This window comes from Gorilla gorilla, chromosome 13, assembly GCF_029281585.2.
Source record: "Gorilla gorilla gorilla isolate KB3781 chromosome 13, NHGRI_mGorGor1-v2.1_pri, whole genome shotgun sequence".
NCBI classification, from domain to species: domain Eukaryota; kingdom Metazoa; phylum Chordata; class Mammalia; order Primates; family Hominidae; genus Gorilla; species Gorilla gorilla.
This window is the reverse complement of record NC_073237.2, coordinates 122,745,636-122,763,835: the sequence shown is the minus strand read 5'-3', so window position 1 is coordinate 122,763,835 and position 18,200 is coordinate 122,745,636. Positions and strand designations below refer to the sequence as shown.

General features: G+C 46.3%; 1 protein-coding gene across 1 annotated transcript in view; it reads right to left on the bottom strand.

Moving 5' to 3' along the window:
* Nucleotides 1-18,200, bottom strand: part of MVB12B (multivesicular body subunit 12B) — a 179,450-nt gene that overhangs the window by 112,417 nt on the left and 48,833 nt on the right. The window contains exons 3-5 of the mRNA XM_031014731.3: nucleotides 12,118-12,225; nucleotides 6,635-6,731; nucleotides 1,093-1,222 (exon numbers count right to left, since the gene is read on the bottom strand). Coding sequence (XP_030870591.1) covers nucleotides 1,093-1,222; nucleotides 6,635-6,731; nucleotides 12,118-12,225 — 335 coding nt within the window. The remainder of the gene's footprint in view (nucleotides 1-1,092; nucleotides 1,223-6,634; nucleotides 6,732-12,117; nucleotides 12,226-18,200) is intronic.

The following is an 18,200-nucleotide window of genomic DNA, read 5'->3' as shown; positions in this document are numbered from 1 at the left end:
GTGCCGGCCTTCAAGCTTCCGCTTCCGGGCACGCCAGTCCTGCCTCCCCAACTTCTCTGTGATGCCAGCCAATAAATTATTCCTTTTGCTCAAGCCAAACTGGGTTGGGTTTCCTGTCACTTACAATCAACAGAGCCCTAAGTGAAACCCTGGGATTTCACTGTAGTAGTATTTATGGAGCTGCAACAGAGCCAGGCCCATGCTCAGTGCTGAGGCTGCTGGAGGAACAAGACACAAACGGGCCCAGGCCTCAGCAGTTCTCTGCTTACTGGGGAATTATCATGCAGCTGTGTAATATTTATGTTTCTTCCTGACTTGGAGCCCTCCACTGACTTTCTAGTGTGCTTGGAATAAACTCCAGGCCATGTCCTAGGAGGTCCTGCCAACCCTCGCCCTTGTCCCAACATTCTCCCTGGCTCTTCCAGCTGCACAGGGCTGTGTTCTGCTCCCAGAACGTGCCATGCTCATTCCCACTTCTCTCCTTCTGCTTCTGCTCTGCCTGGAAGACTATGCCTTCACATCTGTGCATGGCTGGTTTCCTGACATTCAGGTCTCTGCTCAAGTGTCACCTTCCTGACCCCCTCACGGAAGAGGCCCCCACTCCATCATTGTGTTTCACTTTCTTCACTGTCTGGAATTATCTCATTTATTTTCTTGTTTATTGCTCGTCTGTTCCTTTTAGAACATCAGCTCTGTGACAGCACGGCCTTTGCCTCACTTATAACCACATCCAGTGGCCTTGGCCCCATGGTACAAAATAGGTCCCTGTGACCTTTCCTAGGGTGAATAACGAGTGTGAAGAGCTGAGGCCAGTGGCATCACAGGGTGTCGGGGAAGGACCCAGAGGAGCTTCAAGGCTGAATGCGCAGAAGGGCAGGGGAGGAAAGGCCCTAAGGTGGAGTCAGCAGTGCGAGCCGAGGCTCAGAGAGACCGCAGCTGAGCAGGAAGGGCAGTGAGGAGCACTGGGCTGACAGAGGCCCATGGCTGAGAGCCTGGGGGGCTGCATGGAAATCTCTTGGACCTCATTGCCTGGAGTGGCCTGAGTGCTCTCAGGGAAGAGCAGCAGCTGACAGTCCTGTTATTAAGACTCACCCAATAAACGTGTACTGAGGTGGGGCCTGCTTGGTCCGGCCCATGATCCGAATGTCACAAATCGCAGCTTCCGTTGAATCCCGTGGAATAAATTTAATGCACAGCCTCTTCTTCCTAAAAGCCACTTCCTCTGAAGGAAAGGACAACAGAAAAGGTATGAGTTTTCCAGAGATACCAGCATCTCTATTCTGAAAACCACATCCCCTGTCACGCCCTATTCCTGGCAGCAGAAGTGGCAGGTCACCTAAGCTGCTGGACAGAAGGGCTGGGCTCTGCCGCCTGCCTTCCCCGGGGCTGCAGTCACCCTGCTCTGCATGTGGGACCCAACCCAGACACCCCCTGCTGAGAAGCGGACCACACACCCTGCAGTAAATCTGGGTGGCTTCTAAGAGCCGCAACCACAATCTGCTCACTGCTCAGCCATCAGAAACCTGCACACTGACGCCCTGAGCATTAACACATTTCACCACACGGACTTCTTTTCTTTTTATTACAGAAATCTTCAAACATACCCCAAAGCAGAGAGAACAGTGGAATGAATCCAAGTGTTCCTGTCACCCAGTGTCAATGCTGTGCACAATGGACAAGCTGGTTTCCTCTCCTCCCGCCTCTGCAGTTTTGCTGGATATTTAAAATGAATCCCTGATGACACTACGTTATGTCACCATCAATACCTCAGTAGGCATCCAGGACACTGTTCTTTAAAGACCACCATGCCATCACCATTCCTAACAAAACGAACAGAATTCCTGAGTATCATCCAACAGAGAGTCTACATCCACGTTTTCTCCAGTCTGCCTGCATCTGGATCCCCAGGATGCTGAGGCACTGCCTCTGGGTGTCAGGCCTCCCAGATCATTTGACTCTGGAACAACCACTCCTGCTCCCTTTTCTTCAGGGCACTAACAGGTTGGAGAAATTGGGTCACTCCCCTGTGCCTCCTGTAGGCTGGCAGAGCTAAAGCCTCGATTAGACTCAGGTTAGGTTTTTTAGGCATGCACGCTGTCTGGGGGTACGTGTAAGTCTAGGCTGTCATATAGTGAGGCCCGGAGTCTTGTTGGGCCATTCTTGCTGAGCTCTGCTGGTGTTGGCCCAGGACCTCGGTCACACAGTTCCCCAACTGCCATCCTCTGAGCACTTTCTCACCCTCTGATGACTGTTGCTAAGATCCATGTTTTATTAAAGGTTCACAATGGTGATTTTTGAACTCTGTCATTCCTTCTGCTCTTTTTTTTTTTTTTTTGAGATGGAGTCTCACTCTGTCACCCAGGCTGGAGTGCAGTGGCATGATCTTGGCTCACTGCAACCTCCACCTCCCAGGTTCAAGTGATTCTCCTGCCCCAGCCTCCTGAGTAGCTGAGATGCGTGTTACCATGCCTGGCTCATTTTTGTATTTTTAGTAGAGATGGTGTTTCACCATGTTGGTCAGGCTGGTCTTGAACTCCTGACCTCGTGATCCACCCTCCTTGGCCTCCCAAAGTGTTGGGATTACAGGCGTGAGCCACCGCGCCTGGCCTCCTTCTGCATTTTTTAGCTAGAATCCTTCTATATGTAAAAAATAACTTTCCTTCATCAACTATTTGGTCTCCCTGAAATAAGTTTTGTATAGGAAAAAAAGGATAAGCACGTGATTCTTTTCTCTTACTTATCAAGCCTTAGAGTAAGGAGTTGGTGCTCTAGCAACCTCCAGTGCTGACCAACGGGAGGTGTGTGTTTGTTTGTGCTTTTAAACCTGAGTTTCAACCAACTGCGGCCATTTAATACACGAGTCAGACAGATCTGGGTTGAAATCCCAACACCAGCATTTCCTGGCACTGTGACCTCAGGCAAGTTACTTAATTTCTCTGAGTCTTGGTAAACTGTAAAAGGGAGTTAATGAAACCCACCCCACAGGGATGTGGGTTGGATGCACTGTGCCAACACATATGATCCACTTAGCCCAGTGCCTGGCACACAGTAAGTGCTCAGTAAAGAACAGCTGTGTGGGATCTTACCATCATTATTGACAAGTAAGCCTCTAGCATGTAATTTATGCCTGTGCTTGGTATATTGGGTTTCGAGACCTTGCAATTCTGTGGCAGGAAGTAAGACGTTCAACAGCACATTCAAATTGAGGAACAGAATGAGGGGAAGTACAGTCCTGCCCGGGGGTTCTTATAGGCGCCGGGAGTGGGGCGGGGGACAAGAAAATCAGTGGAATTGTTTTGTTATTATATTTTGAGGGGGGGTAGGGTTGTTTTTTAAAGAGTCAGATAACTTTGTGGGTTCCTCAGGCACAGAAACTGAGGGCTAGAGCAGATCTACGAGCGGAGAGAAACAACGTTCTGAATCCAGACCCTAAACATTGCTAAACATCTAGGAAATGATCCTAGAACTGGAAATGAAGAGGCCCCTGCTGCCCACCCTCCTGTGTGACAAGACCCATCCTCAGGGTCCACACTTGGGACAGCAACCTGGGGAGTTGGGGGCGCTGCTCACGGCAACTCTGCAACTTCAAAGATTATCAGCTGATCAGATGGGCCTTAGAAAGCGCGAAGAAGAGAGACCTTTACACAAAGAAAACTAACGCCGGGTGTTTCACTTGCTGTTGCCACGCTGCTCTTGGCTCCATTCTTCTGTCTGCAGCAAACTCGGGGTTAAGAGATGGAGCCACTGATTACACATGCTTAAGCAAGCCTAATTTTAAGTAAACATATTATACATAGTCAATAGAAATGTGTTCAGTCATGCTAATGAACACAGAGAAAGTACACAGCACTTTACTAAAACAAACATCTTCCAGTTTTTCAGTGCTATATGGATTACAGCAAACTATATTTTCAATGAATTACAGGAGTCTCCTCTTTTTGGCTGACTGTATAAAATCAGGGCCTTGAATACTCTCAGATGATACAGAGCTGATCATAAGGCTTATATGGCCAGCTTGGGCTCCTCTGTTCCCTGGGTGAAAAGCTCCAGGAAATGTTGCTAGAACCAGAAATGAAGAGACCCCCTGCTGCCCACCCTCCTGTGTGACAAGGCACCTGGCATTGGGCCCAGGACCGATCTCAGAGTCCACACTTGGGACAGCAACCTGTGTACTCCCAGTCACAGGGGAGAAACTTCCCAACCAGGACCCCTGGGCCCCACAGCAGCTGAGCCCCAAGCCCAGACAGGACAGAGCCTCAGTGAACTGGTCCAACTAACCTAGAGGAAAATGCAGAATGGAAAACCCATTGCGGCTCCACAGCACATCAATATAAAGACATTCGAAGTCAACTGACTGTCAAAAAACGAACACCAATGCAAATTTTAAAACTGTGAAAAACACAGGGGAAAAGGAGGAAAGCGATCCAAGTCTTGGAGAAAACTGTAGATCCGAAGCAGAGGAGATAATACAAATGGCCAACAAGCACAGAAAAAGATGCTCAACATCATTTGCCATCAGAGAAGGGCAAACAGAAAGCACAAGGAGATTCCATTTCACACCCACTAAGATGACTAGAATCAAAAAGACAGACAATAACAAATTGCTGGTGAAGATGTGGAGGAATTGGAATCTACGGACACTGCTGGTGGGAATAAAAAACAGTGCAGCTCCTTTGAAACATCATTTGATAGTTCCTCAAAAATACCAAGTTACCATATGACCCAGCAATTCCATGACTAGGTAGATACCCAACAGAAACGAAAACATAAGCCCAACAAAAACTTGTACATGAATGTTCATAGCAGCCTCATTCCTAACAGCCAAAAAGTACAAACAACTCAGATATCCATCAGTTGAATGGATAACCAAAATGTGGTATATCCATATAATGTTATATTATTTGGTGATAAGAAGGAATGAAGTAATGATCTATCCTACAACATGGGCCAACCTTGAAAACAGTACGCTAAGTGAGAGAAGCTGGTCACAAAAGACCACACGCTGTATGATTCCATTTATATGAGATGTCCAGAATAGGCAAATCTACATAGAAAGTAGATCAGTGGTTGCTTAGGGCTGGTGGGGAGTGGGGAGGTGAGGGTTGGAGAGCAATAAGGGAGTGATTACTAAGGGGTACAGGGGTGATATCCTGAAAATGGGTTTTGGGGGTGATATAATGTGCCATAATGGTTGCACAACTCTGCATTTACTAAAAGCCACTGAACTGTGCATGTTAAATAGGTGAATTGCACGGTATGTGAGTTATAGCTTAATTTTTTAAAACTCTGTACATTAATATAAAACATATCTGTAAAAGGTGCTTATACACATGCTCTTCCAGTGTGCCGCTGTGGTTAAAAGTGTGGCTGGAGTAAGACGTATGTGAGCATTCTAGTTATTCCTCCACTTCCAGATGCATGACCTTGGCTAAGTTCTTTAATCCCTAAGGAGTGAGTGTGCTTCATTTTTCTCATATCTGAAATGGGTATAATAATGTCCATCTCTAAAGAGGGGTCTTCTGAAGATTAAATGAAATCAGGGAGGTAAAGCATTTATCACAGGGGTGAGCATACAGTAAATGCATACTAAATATCAGCTGTTATGATTATCAGGTAATACATAAAATAATAAATGACAAAAAGCAATCCAATGTTGAAACGTGAAGAGACCATCAGGAAAATAAAAATATGCTATACAACGGGGTCTGCTGGTTTCATGAAAATAACAGCAGGGGATCTGCGTAGAGATAGAAACTCTAGTTCATATCATATGAAGTGCTAGCAAGAAAACAGCAAAAAACAGTGGGACCAAAGTGGGGCTAATTATGAAAGAATAAAGTATGAGACAGAAAATGAGACAGAGAATTTAATAAATAAACCCTGAGTCGTAATGAAAGGATTCTCTGTATTTGTTTTGTATTCATTGCTTCACTGTTGTAAATACCACAAAGTTGGCTGACCAGTGATTAAAAATGAAACAAGGTAAGTTAAATTACACCAAAACAAGGAAGCCGAATCACCAGAGGTTTTCCAGCACCATTTAATAACCCATGTGTGGGTCAAGAAGCTCCAAGGGCTCCAACACCCTGAAGACGCTGCCGATTCCTCAGTGATTCACTTCTGCTTGGACCTGCTCAGTGGTCAGAATATTCAGTCCAATTCGAACCTATGAACTTTAATTTGCAGTCTTTTTGATTCTCACTTTTCTTGTTTGCTCAACGGGCCCCAAATGGGCACATTATTGGCCTTGTGTTCTCTGGGCGTCTTTTGATTGTTTTCTTTCTGCTTCCTTCTGGGTCTTATGCCAAGCTTGGCTTCAGCAACACCAGAGGAAGGACTAAAGACAGACTATATAGTTTCACCATTCCATTCCCCAGTGAGCCGATTCAGCAGGGAGCACCATTCTAAAAGAAAGGCACGTTCTGCTCATTTACATGCTGCTACCCAGAATACTCTGCAAACTCCTTGGAGAACGCAGCCAGACACACATCAAAAGCAGCAGGGTTTGTTCATGGGCATGCAGTAAGGCCTCCAAAAGTGTTTCTGAAGAAAAATGCACATAGAAAAACACCTACAAATATACCTGGAGGAAGAAAACGCTCATTGTGATGAGTGCTACTAAAGGATGACTCACGTGTGTCCACCGTCTCCTGAATTGGGATGAAGCCCACAGGCAGTGTGTCCTTGATGTCAATGAGCTTCATATCTACTAACACGTTCCCCAGATGACTCTTGGGAAGAAAGAAAAGAGATACAGACTATTAATCTGAACATGCGTGTGGTGGGTTTGCCATTTTGGCTTCCAGATGCATATTTAACACAATGACTCGTGCAGCTTTATGACAGCAGGTTAATTAGAGTAGGTGACACTTAATGTTCCCCAGTGGTTATGCAGGGACTCGTGTGGCCCCCGGGAAAGAGTTTCATCTGCGGAACCTCAAACCCAACTCAGACACGGCCTTGGTGAGGCAGGAGCAACCCAGGAGATGCTTTAGATATAACCCAGCAGAGGGCAGCTGTGCACACACGTCCTGGGACCAGGCTGCCATTCAGCCCTGAGCATCAGATCTCAAGGCCAGGAGGTTTTAGGAAGAGCAAATTCCTGAGGCACTCGTAGGAAAGAGCTGCATCTAAACCTAACAGGGAACCAATCACACTCCTAAGTGATCACCAGTCTGCATACTGACACACATTTCAGTTGCTAGATACATTCTGCAAAATCCCAAGAATCATACACTAATACAGAGTGAAAGCCCTGCTGCCTCAATATTACACATCTTCTAAAATGACACGCACAAGGGCCTCCTAAAGTTTCTGTTTAGTGGTAGTATATGGGGTCCACAGTGCGCAGTTTCGGTAACTGGTGTACAAATATCTTTCTAAGACAGTACACCATTCTGTAATTGCGAGAGAGAATTCTTTGCAAACACGCCGGCACTTGCAGCCCACATTTCAAGCTGGAAATGAGCTCTAAAGATATCTACCCTACAACTTAAATATGTGGGGCCACTTTGGAGATTTCATTAAAATCTTCAGAATAATTTGCAGCTTGGTTCCCCCTCTCTAGTCAGAGCCAGTTAAGGAAAGAATGATGGGCTCAAATCCCAAATCTCTCCTGTTAGGATACTAGCAATGCACTCCACGTGCCCATTTTGCAGAAGTGCCTCATCCCCGAAGCCCAGTGTGAACATGCTCTCCGTTTACTTGTTCAGCATCCTTGGACAAGCATCTAGTTGGTCAGCCATCACTCTGCCCTGGACAGCAACTTCTCAGGCTGTTGTTCCATCTTGCTTAGAGAAGAAGGGCTGCTACCTCCATCTCTGCACATGGGAGCCAAGATCCCACCTCCACCTGCACTGTGTCACGTCTCTGAAAGCCAAGCAGGGAGTTCTTATCATCTAAACTGTGTTATGTTCCCTCTTGGCACTCTCTTTTTCCCTCCCTATCAATTTTTGGGGTTATTTGTTTAATATCTGTCTTGCTTCTAGAGTTCAAGAACCATGAAGACCAAAACTATCTCTGTTCCTACTATAAATACAAGCCTAGCATGGTTTTTGCCACACAGCAGGTGCTCAGTAATTACTTGCTGAATAAATTAATTTCGGGTGCACATTTTTCAACCGGGCCACTCAGAGTCACAAATCGAACTGGAGGCCGGGCGCTGTTGCTCATGCCTGTAATCCCAACACTTTGGGAGGCCAAAGTGGGTGGGTAGCTTGAGTTCAGGAGTTTGGGACCAGCCTGGGAAACATGGCGAAACCCCATCTCTACAAATTAAAAAAATTGGCTGGGTGTGGTGGCACTCATGCATGTAGTCCCAGCTACTCAGGAAGCTGAAGTAGGAGGATTGTTGGAGCCTGGGAGGTTGAGGCTGCAGTAAGCCAAGATCATGCCTCTGTACTTCAGCCTGGGCAATAGGGTGAGACTCTGTCTCAAAAAAAAAAAAAAAATCTGCCAGGCATGGTGGCTCATGCCTGTAATCCCAGCACTTTGGGAGGCCAAGGCAAGTGGATCACTTGAGGTCAGGAGATTGATACCAGCCTGGGCAACATGGTGAAACCCTGTCTCTACTTAAAAAAAATACAAAAATTAGCTGGGTGTGGTGGTGGACGCTTGTAGTCCCAGCTACTTGGGAGGCTGAGGCAGGAGAATCGCTTGAACCCAGGAGGTGGAGGCTGCAGTGAGCTGAGGTTGCGCCACTGCACTCCAGCCTGGGCGACAGAGGAAGACTTCGTTTCATATATATATATACACACACACATATATCAAGTTGAGTTTGCTGAGATGTCAAATCTAAACTATATGATTAAAAATATCAAAAGTATTGATATACACTAATAAATATTATGAACCAAAAGTACACAAATGAAACCAATTATTAGAATTTAACTAGGAAGGTCAAAGCAGCAAGTGTAATCTATGACCAGTGTTTTTACGGCACTGCCATCAAGAAACCGTTTCTTCCTCTCAGAACTATCATATTTGCCAACAATTTGATATTCTGACATTCCAGGTAGCTGGGCCTCAGGAAGACAATGTACAGTGCAGCCTAGTGAGTGGTAAGTGGGACCCTCAGAACACGGAATAAATCTCTGACCGTGTAGGAAGGGTTTGAACTGTTAACCTAACTTGCAAACATCAGCTGCTTTCAGAATCGCCTGGTCTAATCTATCATAATTTTTTTTCATGGCAGTTGCTTTTCCATGTCATCACTGCTTTCTGCATTGAGAAATTAACAACTAGGCATGTTTTCCTGCCCCGCAGATGGATGGGCATTCATCAATATCCTTCTCAAATGTCTTCTGCTTGACAAGTTGGGTTTTACAGAAGTCAACTGCAAACCACTTAGTGACCTCACCCTCCACACACTCTACCAATGTCCCTGATCATAAAACCTGAACATCAGTGGTGTGGCCGTTAAAAACAAAGCATCAAAAAACCCTTGCATGCATACAAAATGGGAGGCTGCACTGTCAGAGCTCCCCACAGCCCAACTGTGGTCCCTCCTCACACAGGGCTGCCACTGTACTGGGTTTAATACAGTGGGTCTGCGACACCATTAATTTTGCCCGTTCCTCTCCCCTCCCCCATCTGTGCTCTCTTTCATTTCCTCCTCATAAATATGAAGAACGTATTCCCAATCCTTGTTGAGCAAATGATTCATGCCAAAAGCCCAATATGCACTGACTCAGGGTATTTATATTGTCTCTGGTAGCCAGTATTTGCTAGTATACTGTAATTATTTTTGACAACCTTGCATTTAAGGTAGCCACAGATAACCAACTTAATATTCAAATGTTCATAAATCCTTCTGTTTAATATCCTTCCTACCTAATCTATGTACATTATTATTACAGGTAATGCAGAAAGTACAGGGCATGAAAAGTGCAATTAATCTCGATCCTTCCCCAGGAAGCAATGTCACTCCAAAGCCAGATTTCTGTATTAATAGCATTATTGGGGGAAAGGAATTTGGGTTCCAAAGGAGTCTCCCAAAACTCCTACATTGGGAGTCTCAAGTCAGCTAATTAAGAATCTGTCCAGTCTTGAGACCCCACATCCCTCCTTTACAGTTGTAAAAAATGATGCTCTGCAAAGTCTTGGTTTGGACTACAGGGCCAGCATAGACTGGCTGTAACAGATTAAAGTATTCTGATTCCTCCTCCACTCCTGGGCTGGCAAGTGGGCCCCTGCCAACTGCTGGAACTCGATCGTTTGGATCGCACTATTGGATCCATTCATTCTTTTTCCAAAAACAATATGCACCACGCACCTATCTCCTACTCTGCTTCAAAAGCGAGGCAGAGGCTTTTCACACTGCCCTTGTCCTCTTCTTACATCCCTCCATCATGCCCAATAAATATCTTTTTAATGTTCAACATATGTTGACGAAATCAATGTGTTTTCTTTAATACACTTACCCATGACACCCAATGCTAACAAGCCCCAGTGACTTCTCTTTGTCACATTCAGGCCTGTCACTGTCCCCACTCCAACGGATGCAGGGACTCTGCTAGCCTAGGTACCAACACCCCATAGTCTTTGGGGGAAAATGCAATGAAAACAAAATTAAAAAATGATCACAGAGATCATGGCTGTCCTCAGGCCATTTTTAACTGAAGCCTCTTCGGCCTCTACTCATTTTTAACTGAAGCCTCTACTCAGCCTTCAGCCCACTCCTGGGTACCTCAGGCTGCTCAGTGAGCTGGGGGACCTGCAGGGACTCATTATAAGATCTCAGTGCCCTTGTCCATTCTTTAGCCCTGCCACCTTCCTGGTATTTAAAATACACTCAAAAGACTGAATTGAAAAGATTTCCAGACTTTTGTGTCAAGATTTCCCCTGACTCCATTATAAACTCTGTACTTCACCACGAGCATATATTGCTCTTGTAATTAGGGAGAAAAAATAAAGCAATGACTTTTCTCCCAGTCCTGTATATGTTCAGAATAATTATCCTATCAAAGAATTAACCACAAACAACAGGAATGGGTGGCAGAAAAGAGTGCAAGCCAGAGAGCCACATGATGGTCGATATTCAGAAAACACCAAGGGGACACGCCAGGACCCTGTGATGGGACCCTGGGCCTGTGGGGCCAGGTGGCAGAGAGGATGACTAATGCTTTCCCCCTTTCATGCTGTTGAATGAGGATATTTGTTGTCTGGGTTCAGTTTTTTTTTAACTGCAAATAAATATTACTTTTATAATATAATTTATATAAATAAATAAAAATATTTCCCAAAATAAAAATTTACATGACCAAGAGACAATAACATATGGCCAAAAATAAAATGTTAGCCCTGAAAATGAAAATCCCAACTGCTCCTTGTTTGGGGCTGGGGAAGAGAAGTAACCTTGAACAAGCATATTCCCTCTTGGATCTCGGTTTCTTCAATGGAAAGGAACTTCCACTGGCAGAGATTACCTGGGGACAGAATGAGGTGCCCAGGGCAGGCCTTGTACAGAGCAGATACTCACCAAAGCTATTTCCTTTCTTTCTAAGCCATCTATTAAAATATCTTATTAGATGTTTTTTTAAAAAAAAAACCTTAGTAGGTGTCTTTAACGTTTCCTAATTTACAGGTGCAAGTATTTGTTTTTTTTTTTAAAAGCACAGTCAGAGAAATCTACATGAGTCAATACTTACCTACAAAAATAACGAAATGTGATATGTCACACAGAGACTCAAAGAGCGAGGAAACGTCACTGTGGAAGCAAGGGCATGGGGTGGGGTCACAGGGGCCCTCCCTGAGCCATGCTGCCTTTGCTGGCCAGCATTAAATCCCGCTCCACTGGAGAACTCTCACTGCCGCACTACCCTGTGATCTGTTGCTTGGAGGAAAGGTAGGCAAATGAGAGCTGGGAGAGAAATTTCCTAGTTTCCTTTTGAGAACACAATTTAATGGAATTCACGGTACACTTGGGTACGTGGTTAATAACACTGTTAATAAATGAAACACAGTGCTGGCTGCTGATTCTACCCAGTTCACTAAAACCACAGATAAATTAATATGGCAATGAAAATAAACCACAACAACGACAAAATGAGGAAATTCCAAACAGGAATGTAAATTACTTGTGCTCACTCAGCAAATGGAAACTACGACTAGACTTACATTTTCTTTGGAAAATGATCTTGTGAAACACAGGTATCTGGTAACCTTGGATTTAAATAAGCCGTCTTTCCAGAGGTCAGCATCCACACCATCTGCTGTCTGTGCAACCTACACCAGAGAGACAGAGAAAAGGATCGCAGGTAAGGCAGGAAGGAACTGAAGGTGCGCGTGGGCCACTTCTTCCATGCCTGTTCCAATTAACACCAGCCTGGGATCTCCCGGCATCTCATTAGCTCATTTCACTAGGCACTGGGATGAGATTTTCCAAAAGGGGAAAAGGGAGAGTGTGAAAAACACAACTTCTAAAAATACTGTCCCTGGGGAAGCCATTGATTAAAGACACCCTGACAAAAATGGTTCTAATGAGAAAAGAGCAACTTTTGTCGTAATGGACCAAGAAGGGATTGGGTAAGTCAGCACATTAAGCGGCTATTACCACTTACTAGGGGGGATGGTGCGGGGTGAAGAAAGGAGTCCAGTGGGTGTGATGAGCCACCTGAGGTGGCGCTGCCTGCGGCGAGGGTGACACAGCCTCCTGCTCTAGGGCCCCAGGACCAGCTGGGTGCTTCAGTCAATGGGATTCTACTGGAGGCTGGGGCAGGGAGGGAGGTCAGAAATATTTCACTCCACCCTGCGTCCTCTTGGTACAAGCCCTGACAGTGGGGTTCAAGGTGAGAAACTGGATCAGGATAGAAAAACAAAAGAAGACTCACTCGGTTCCTTGTTTCTAGTCTCACTAAGAAGCCATTTTCTCATCTGCAGCTGTAGAAATTCTCACTAGGAAGCGTCTGAGAATGACGCCAGCCAGCCTTGATCTGAGTATCAAAGCCCCTGTGACCTAAACTGGGGCTGTGCTGGGGGATATTCCCATGAAAGACCAGGCTTTGTGGGAGAGAGTGCAAAGGAGATGGGAGAGGAGGAGGAGAAAGCTAGGAGAGGGTGGTGCTTTCTTCCTATTTCTTTCCAGACTGCTCTGTGAATCGCTGGTCAGGGCTTGGTCTGTTTTCTGACTCAGCCTCCCTCTGAGAGCATGAATCAACCTTGCACACCTTCCTTTAAGCACCGCGAAGGGGGACATCCAGGAAGACTGAGGAGCAGTGCCTGTTTTGGGATAAACTCTGCAGGAGGTCTCTGAGCAGTTCACTTTCTGACTCCTTCTGGGTTGTCCTTTTGAGCTTCAGACTTTGGGATCCAGTCCTTGACCTGACAAGCTCCCGCCCATCCTGACAAACGGCTGGAAGTGCCTCCATTCTTCACACAAAAGTGCCCTGATTCAGCCCCATCCCGCACACTGACTGCAGGCTCTGCACAGAGCATGGCGGGCCCCACAGCACATGGATGGCTTCTGCCTGTCACACGCTCAGGGCGGAGGCGGGAGCCAGGACCCCAGCCCAGTGGGCTCAGGCTCCCCAGGACATTCCTGGAGCCCACCACGGCCACGCTCTCTGAGGCTGCCTCAGAAAAACCAAAAGGCCAGGAGGCAAAAGAAAAAATCCTTGTTTTTCAAACCAAACAATTGTAAATTAGCAAATATAACAACAGGAAAAGAAAGGCCCTTATGATAAAGATGCAAATATATTTGACCTGAAAGCTGAAGGAGGAATGGTATGGGGATAATTTTAGGAACTGTTTGCTCCAAGTATGTCACCCCCACAGATAGAAACAGGATCGAATGGGGGTCAGGCCTTGTCAGCATCTTTCCCCATAATGGTCACACATAGAGTTTCTAGGGAAACATGAGATTTAAGGCAGTGGTCTCAGCTCCTCCCCACAAAGCACCCCCTATGCTTGTTTTCTCCCATGGATTACATGTTTTGAAAGATTTTTGTCTCCCAATGCAATTTTACTGTATTTCCTCAATTCTAGGATGCAGTCATTTGGGGAACACCCCTTCACATGAAGAAGGCACAGCACCATATCCAAACACATGCATCTATTTTAAGATGCATCCCAATTTCAGAATCACTAAAATGTAAAACTAAAAGATGCTCTAAACAAAGGGAATAAGGGAACCTACATGGTCTCTCTATAATAAATGCATAATTTCTGAAAAACTTTCAAAAACAGAAACTGTCTGCAGGATGCTCCAAGGCTGTGGAACCACAAGCTGCCTTGGAAGACAGGGAGCTGTGTCTTTAACCTTCCAAGAGACAAGGGCGTCTAGAAGGGCTTGTTTGGATATCTGGAAGTGTCACAGAGGGGTGCTGTGCATTCTAACCCAAGGCTAGAAAGGTCTCCAGGGCTTGCCAGTGATGGTTCTCTCCACCCACCACACTGCTAGAACTGTCCTTTTTCAGAGTGAGAAATGAAAATGTAATGGGAGAAGCCGGCAACGTGAGCCCCTCTGTTTGAGCCCACGCTTCACTGTTTGGGCAGTTAGAGCCTCTCAGTCCTTGTCTGAGAAGCATTAAAAAAGGATGACCAAAGACCCAGCTTTGACCTGGGCCCAAACTCATTTGCAATGACATGGAAGTGTGTAAAGGCATCATGAAGGGCCCAGGGAGGTGAGGTGGGAAGAAAGAAAGAGAGAGAGAGAGAGAGAGAGAGAGAGAGAGAGACTCCCCTAACCTCCAAGGAAGGCGGTGCTGGGCAGAGAAGGGCTCTGGAATGGTCCTGGAGGGCTGGATGGTTCAGGGACCCACAGGACCAGGTACTGGGTGAGGAGTGAGATGTGGGTTCCTGGCTCTTTGAGAGCACTGGAAAGGCAGCCCTGGTGGAACAAGGGGGGGATTTCTGGCCTGTCTTTCCTACAGCAACAAGATGTACCCAGAGGTGTCTTCCCAACCCAGTCACATAAAGGTGCATAATAACCTAAATTCTTCCCATCCCAAGTCAGGAGAACTAATGATCTGCAAGATAAATGATCTATCTATGTGGCTGAAGTCACAGTGTCAAGAGGAGCCTCCACAACTGACTCAGGGCAGGGTCTACCTGACAGTGCCCACGCCCACCTGGCGGCACTGCAGAAACTTACAAACTCAGCAGTCAGCCTCAGGTCCCAGCATCAGGAAGCTGGGGGGAGGTGGGGTGTGGGGTGGAGGACCAAATGCTTTGCGTGCAGCATGCACAGCATGGAGTTCAGAGGCAGACTTGAATTTGAGGCCCAATAGCTTAAACCAGTCCTGTCCTCCTCTGCAAAGTGGACATGCTGCCTTTCCCTGCGGGCATCACTGCCGGGGCACAGGAGCCCACGAACATGCAAAGTGCCTGCCTTAGTGCATGAGCACTCCAAAGACAGCGCGAATGTTTCTAAACCAAAAAAGGTGACATCTGCTCTGACAGCGAACCAAGTCTGGAAAGTGATGTCAGGCTACATCAGGATTCAAAAAGTCCTCAGTTGTCCCGGGGCTCTGTGCCAATCTCTGGGAACAAAGCTGGTCTTTCCAAACACAAATGATATACTTGTACGAGGAACATCTGCCCTCCCGCTGCTATCCCACCCTGGACTATAAGCTTCACAAGGACAACGGCAGTGCCTGTTCTGCTTGCCGTTTTACCCCCTGTGCCAAGCACAATGCCTGACACGGATGGGCTCCAACAAACCTTGTTGAAAGAATAAATGAACGAGTCAACTCTGCAATCAGGGCAGTGTGAAAAGCCACATACCCTGTCAGCTACCCAAGTAAGGTAATGGGAAGTTTTTCAAATGAAATTTCCAGGATTTAATCCATTGAGCTGAGTGAATCCCCTTCAAAATCACCACTCTGAGGCACATATCCATTTCAGCACTGAGGCCACCTACTCTTTTGGTTCTCTTGTGTGTTTGCTGCCTTGTTCCCAAGACAACTCGATATGTCTGCTGACTGCAGAACCTTCAGAGTCTGTTACAGGGCCTCGCATACACATGTGTACATGTGCACGCACGCACATGCTCTTGCACACTCACACTCACACATTCTCACAACCTCTCTCCTAGCATTTCTTCCCCGGGAGTAGGAGCTGTCTCTGAGGAGGAGCAGGAGGGCCCTAGGGCCAGGCAGTGGCGGAATGTACACATGGTTTATCTCTCTTCCTGCCAGGATTCTTCTAAAACAACAATCAAATGGACAGTGCAGAAGCCTCCACAATGAAGAGCAAGAGGGGAGAGGCAGCACAAAGGCCTGGCACTGCGGAAGGCGGAAGGCAAGGGATTTAGCAAGTGTGGTGGGGGGGTGGGCGGGTTGTGACCTAAGGGGCCCGTGGCAGCCGATACTGAGCAGAGCCCCAGGATCCAGAATCACCACACACCATTGGGGTGGGGGCGGGGGAGCAAGTGCAAGTTTAGGGCTGAATCGGGTAGACTGAAACAAGGTTCATAAACAAAGTGGTTAGACTCCCAGGTGCCCACCCCAGTTTCAGATGTATCTTCTGCAGAAAGGAACCCAGCACAGCTCAGGACTCTACAAGCCTGGCAGGTGGGGAAGGAGGCTGGAGGTCAGGAGGAGGTGGGGGAGGAGGTGCAACTTCAGAGTGGAAACGAGGGTAATTGAGTAACCAAGCGTACACACTGAATGGCAATGGCAGGCCCCTCCCTGCCACCCGCGCTTACTCTCCTTGCTTCCAGCCGCCTCCCCTGAACACTGGACACTGAGGGCTTTGTCTCTGGAAAGCGCTAGGGTGGACCAGCCCACGATCCCTGAGCCAGCTCCCTGCTCGTCGCCCCACTGTGTAGCACACCAGCCAGCAGGCCCCCCACCCACAGGGCTCCAGCCCATGAGCTGGTGCCTCCATCTTAAATCCCAACCCACAACAAAGGGTCACCAGGCACTGGGGACAGGCTCAGACATGACAGAAGGGCCCAAAATAGAAAAAAGGGAGCTTGAAGGTAGCACAGAGAATAGGGGGAAACAGTGCTGGCTCAGGACAGAGAACCCAGTCTGTAATTAAATCCTCAGAGGGATGAGTGAATAGACTGCAAATACCAAACAAGAACAGAGTATTATGAAAACGTTTTTAAAAAGGAACAATTTGAGGACAATATAAAGAGATTAGAAACTGTAAACACTGGAAGAGAAAGCTGAGGAAATCTTCCAGAAGGTAAAGTACAGAGATGAAGAGATCAATTATAGGAATGAAAACTGAAGGGTCAAGACAACATCCAGCTAACAAAAAGTTTCAGAAAGAACTTTTAAAATAAAAACCGGAGGGGAGGGGGAGCCTCTGTGTTAAAGAGGTCCTGAGTGTTTCCACAAAGTAGATGAAAAAGACCCACCCCAAAACGAAAGAACCGAGAATCCCACCACACTGGGGATAAAGAAACCACCTTAAATACTTGCAGAGAAAAATAATGGGTCACACACAAAGGGACGGGAATCATGTTGCATCAGACTTCCCAACTGCAACATTAGAAACTAAAAGACAAGATAACAATGTCTTCAAAATTCTGAGGAACTCTGGAATTCCACACCTAAGCCCATTATCGATTAAGTGTGAGGGTAGAATAAAGACCTTTGCCGATGTGCAAGGACTTAAAAAGTTTATCTCCCAGGGGCCCTTTCTGAGGAAGCTACTGGAGGATGCATCAGCAGAACTGAGGATTAAATCAATAAAGGGGAAACCATAAACTCCAGGAAACAGAACCCACACAGCACAGCAGCCAGAGGACAGCAGCACGCCCAGGCCCAGACGGGGAAAGGAAGAGACGTCAGGGCAGCAACCTCCGGGGAGGAGGGGATGTGGAGGGGAGAGCATTTAGAACGGTACTTTCTCGTTCGAAAGAAATAGGGATGGGCATGTGACAACTGCCTTAGAGCATTTAGAACAATGAAAACAATGCACCTAAGGCTATTTGACAAAAAAAAAAAAGAATCAATTTAAAAATTAAAAAGACATTTTAAGAACGTACTGTGAAAATCAATAGGCACCTGGACAACTCCTCAAATGAATGAAACAAGTCTGATTAATTCCAAGAAAAAAACAAAAGGTTGTATGAGAAAGAACACACACTCCTAATATGTTATTTGATTCAGTGGTACCCAATGTCTGCATTGTAATCTATGTAAACACTAAGCATTAATCCACCAAAAATTGTGATACTGCCTAATGGGAGGAGATTATAAGAGAAGAAAATAATCAAGAAATAAGCAATATAATAAAATTATTTA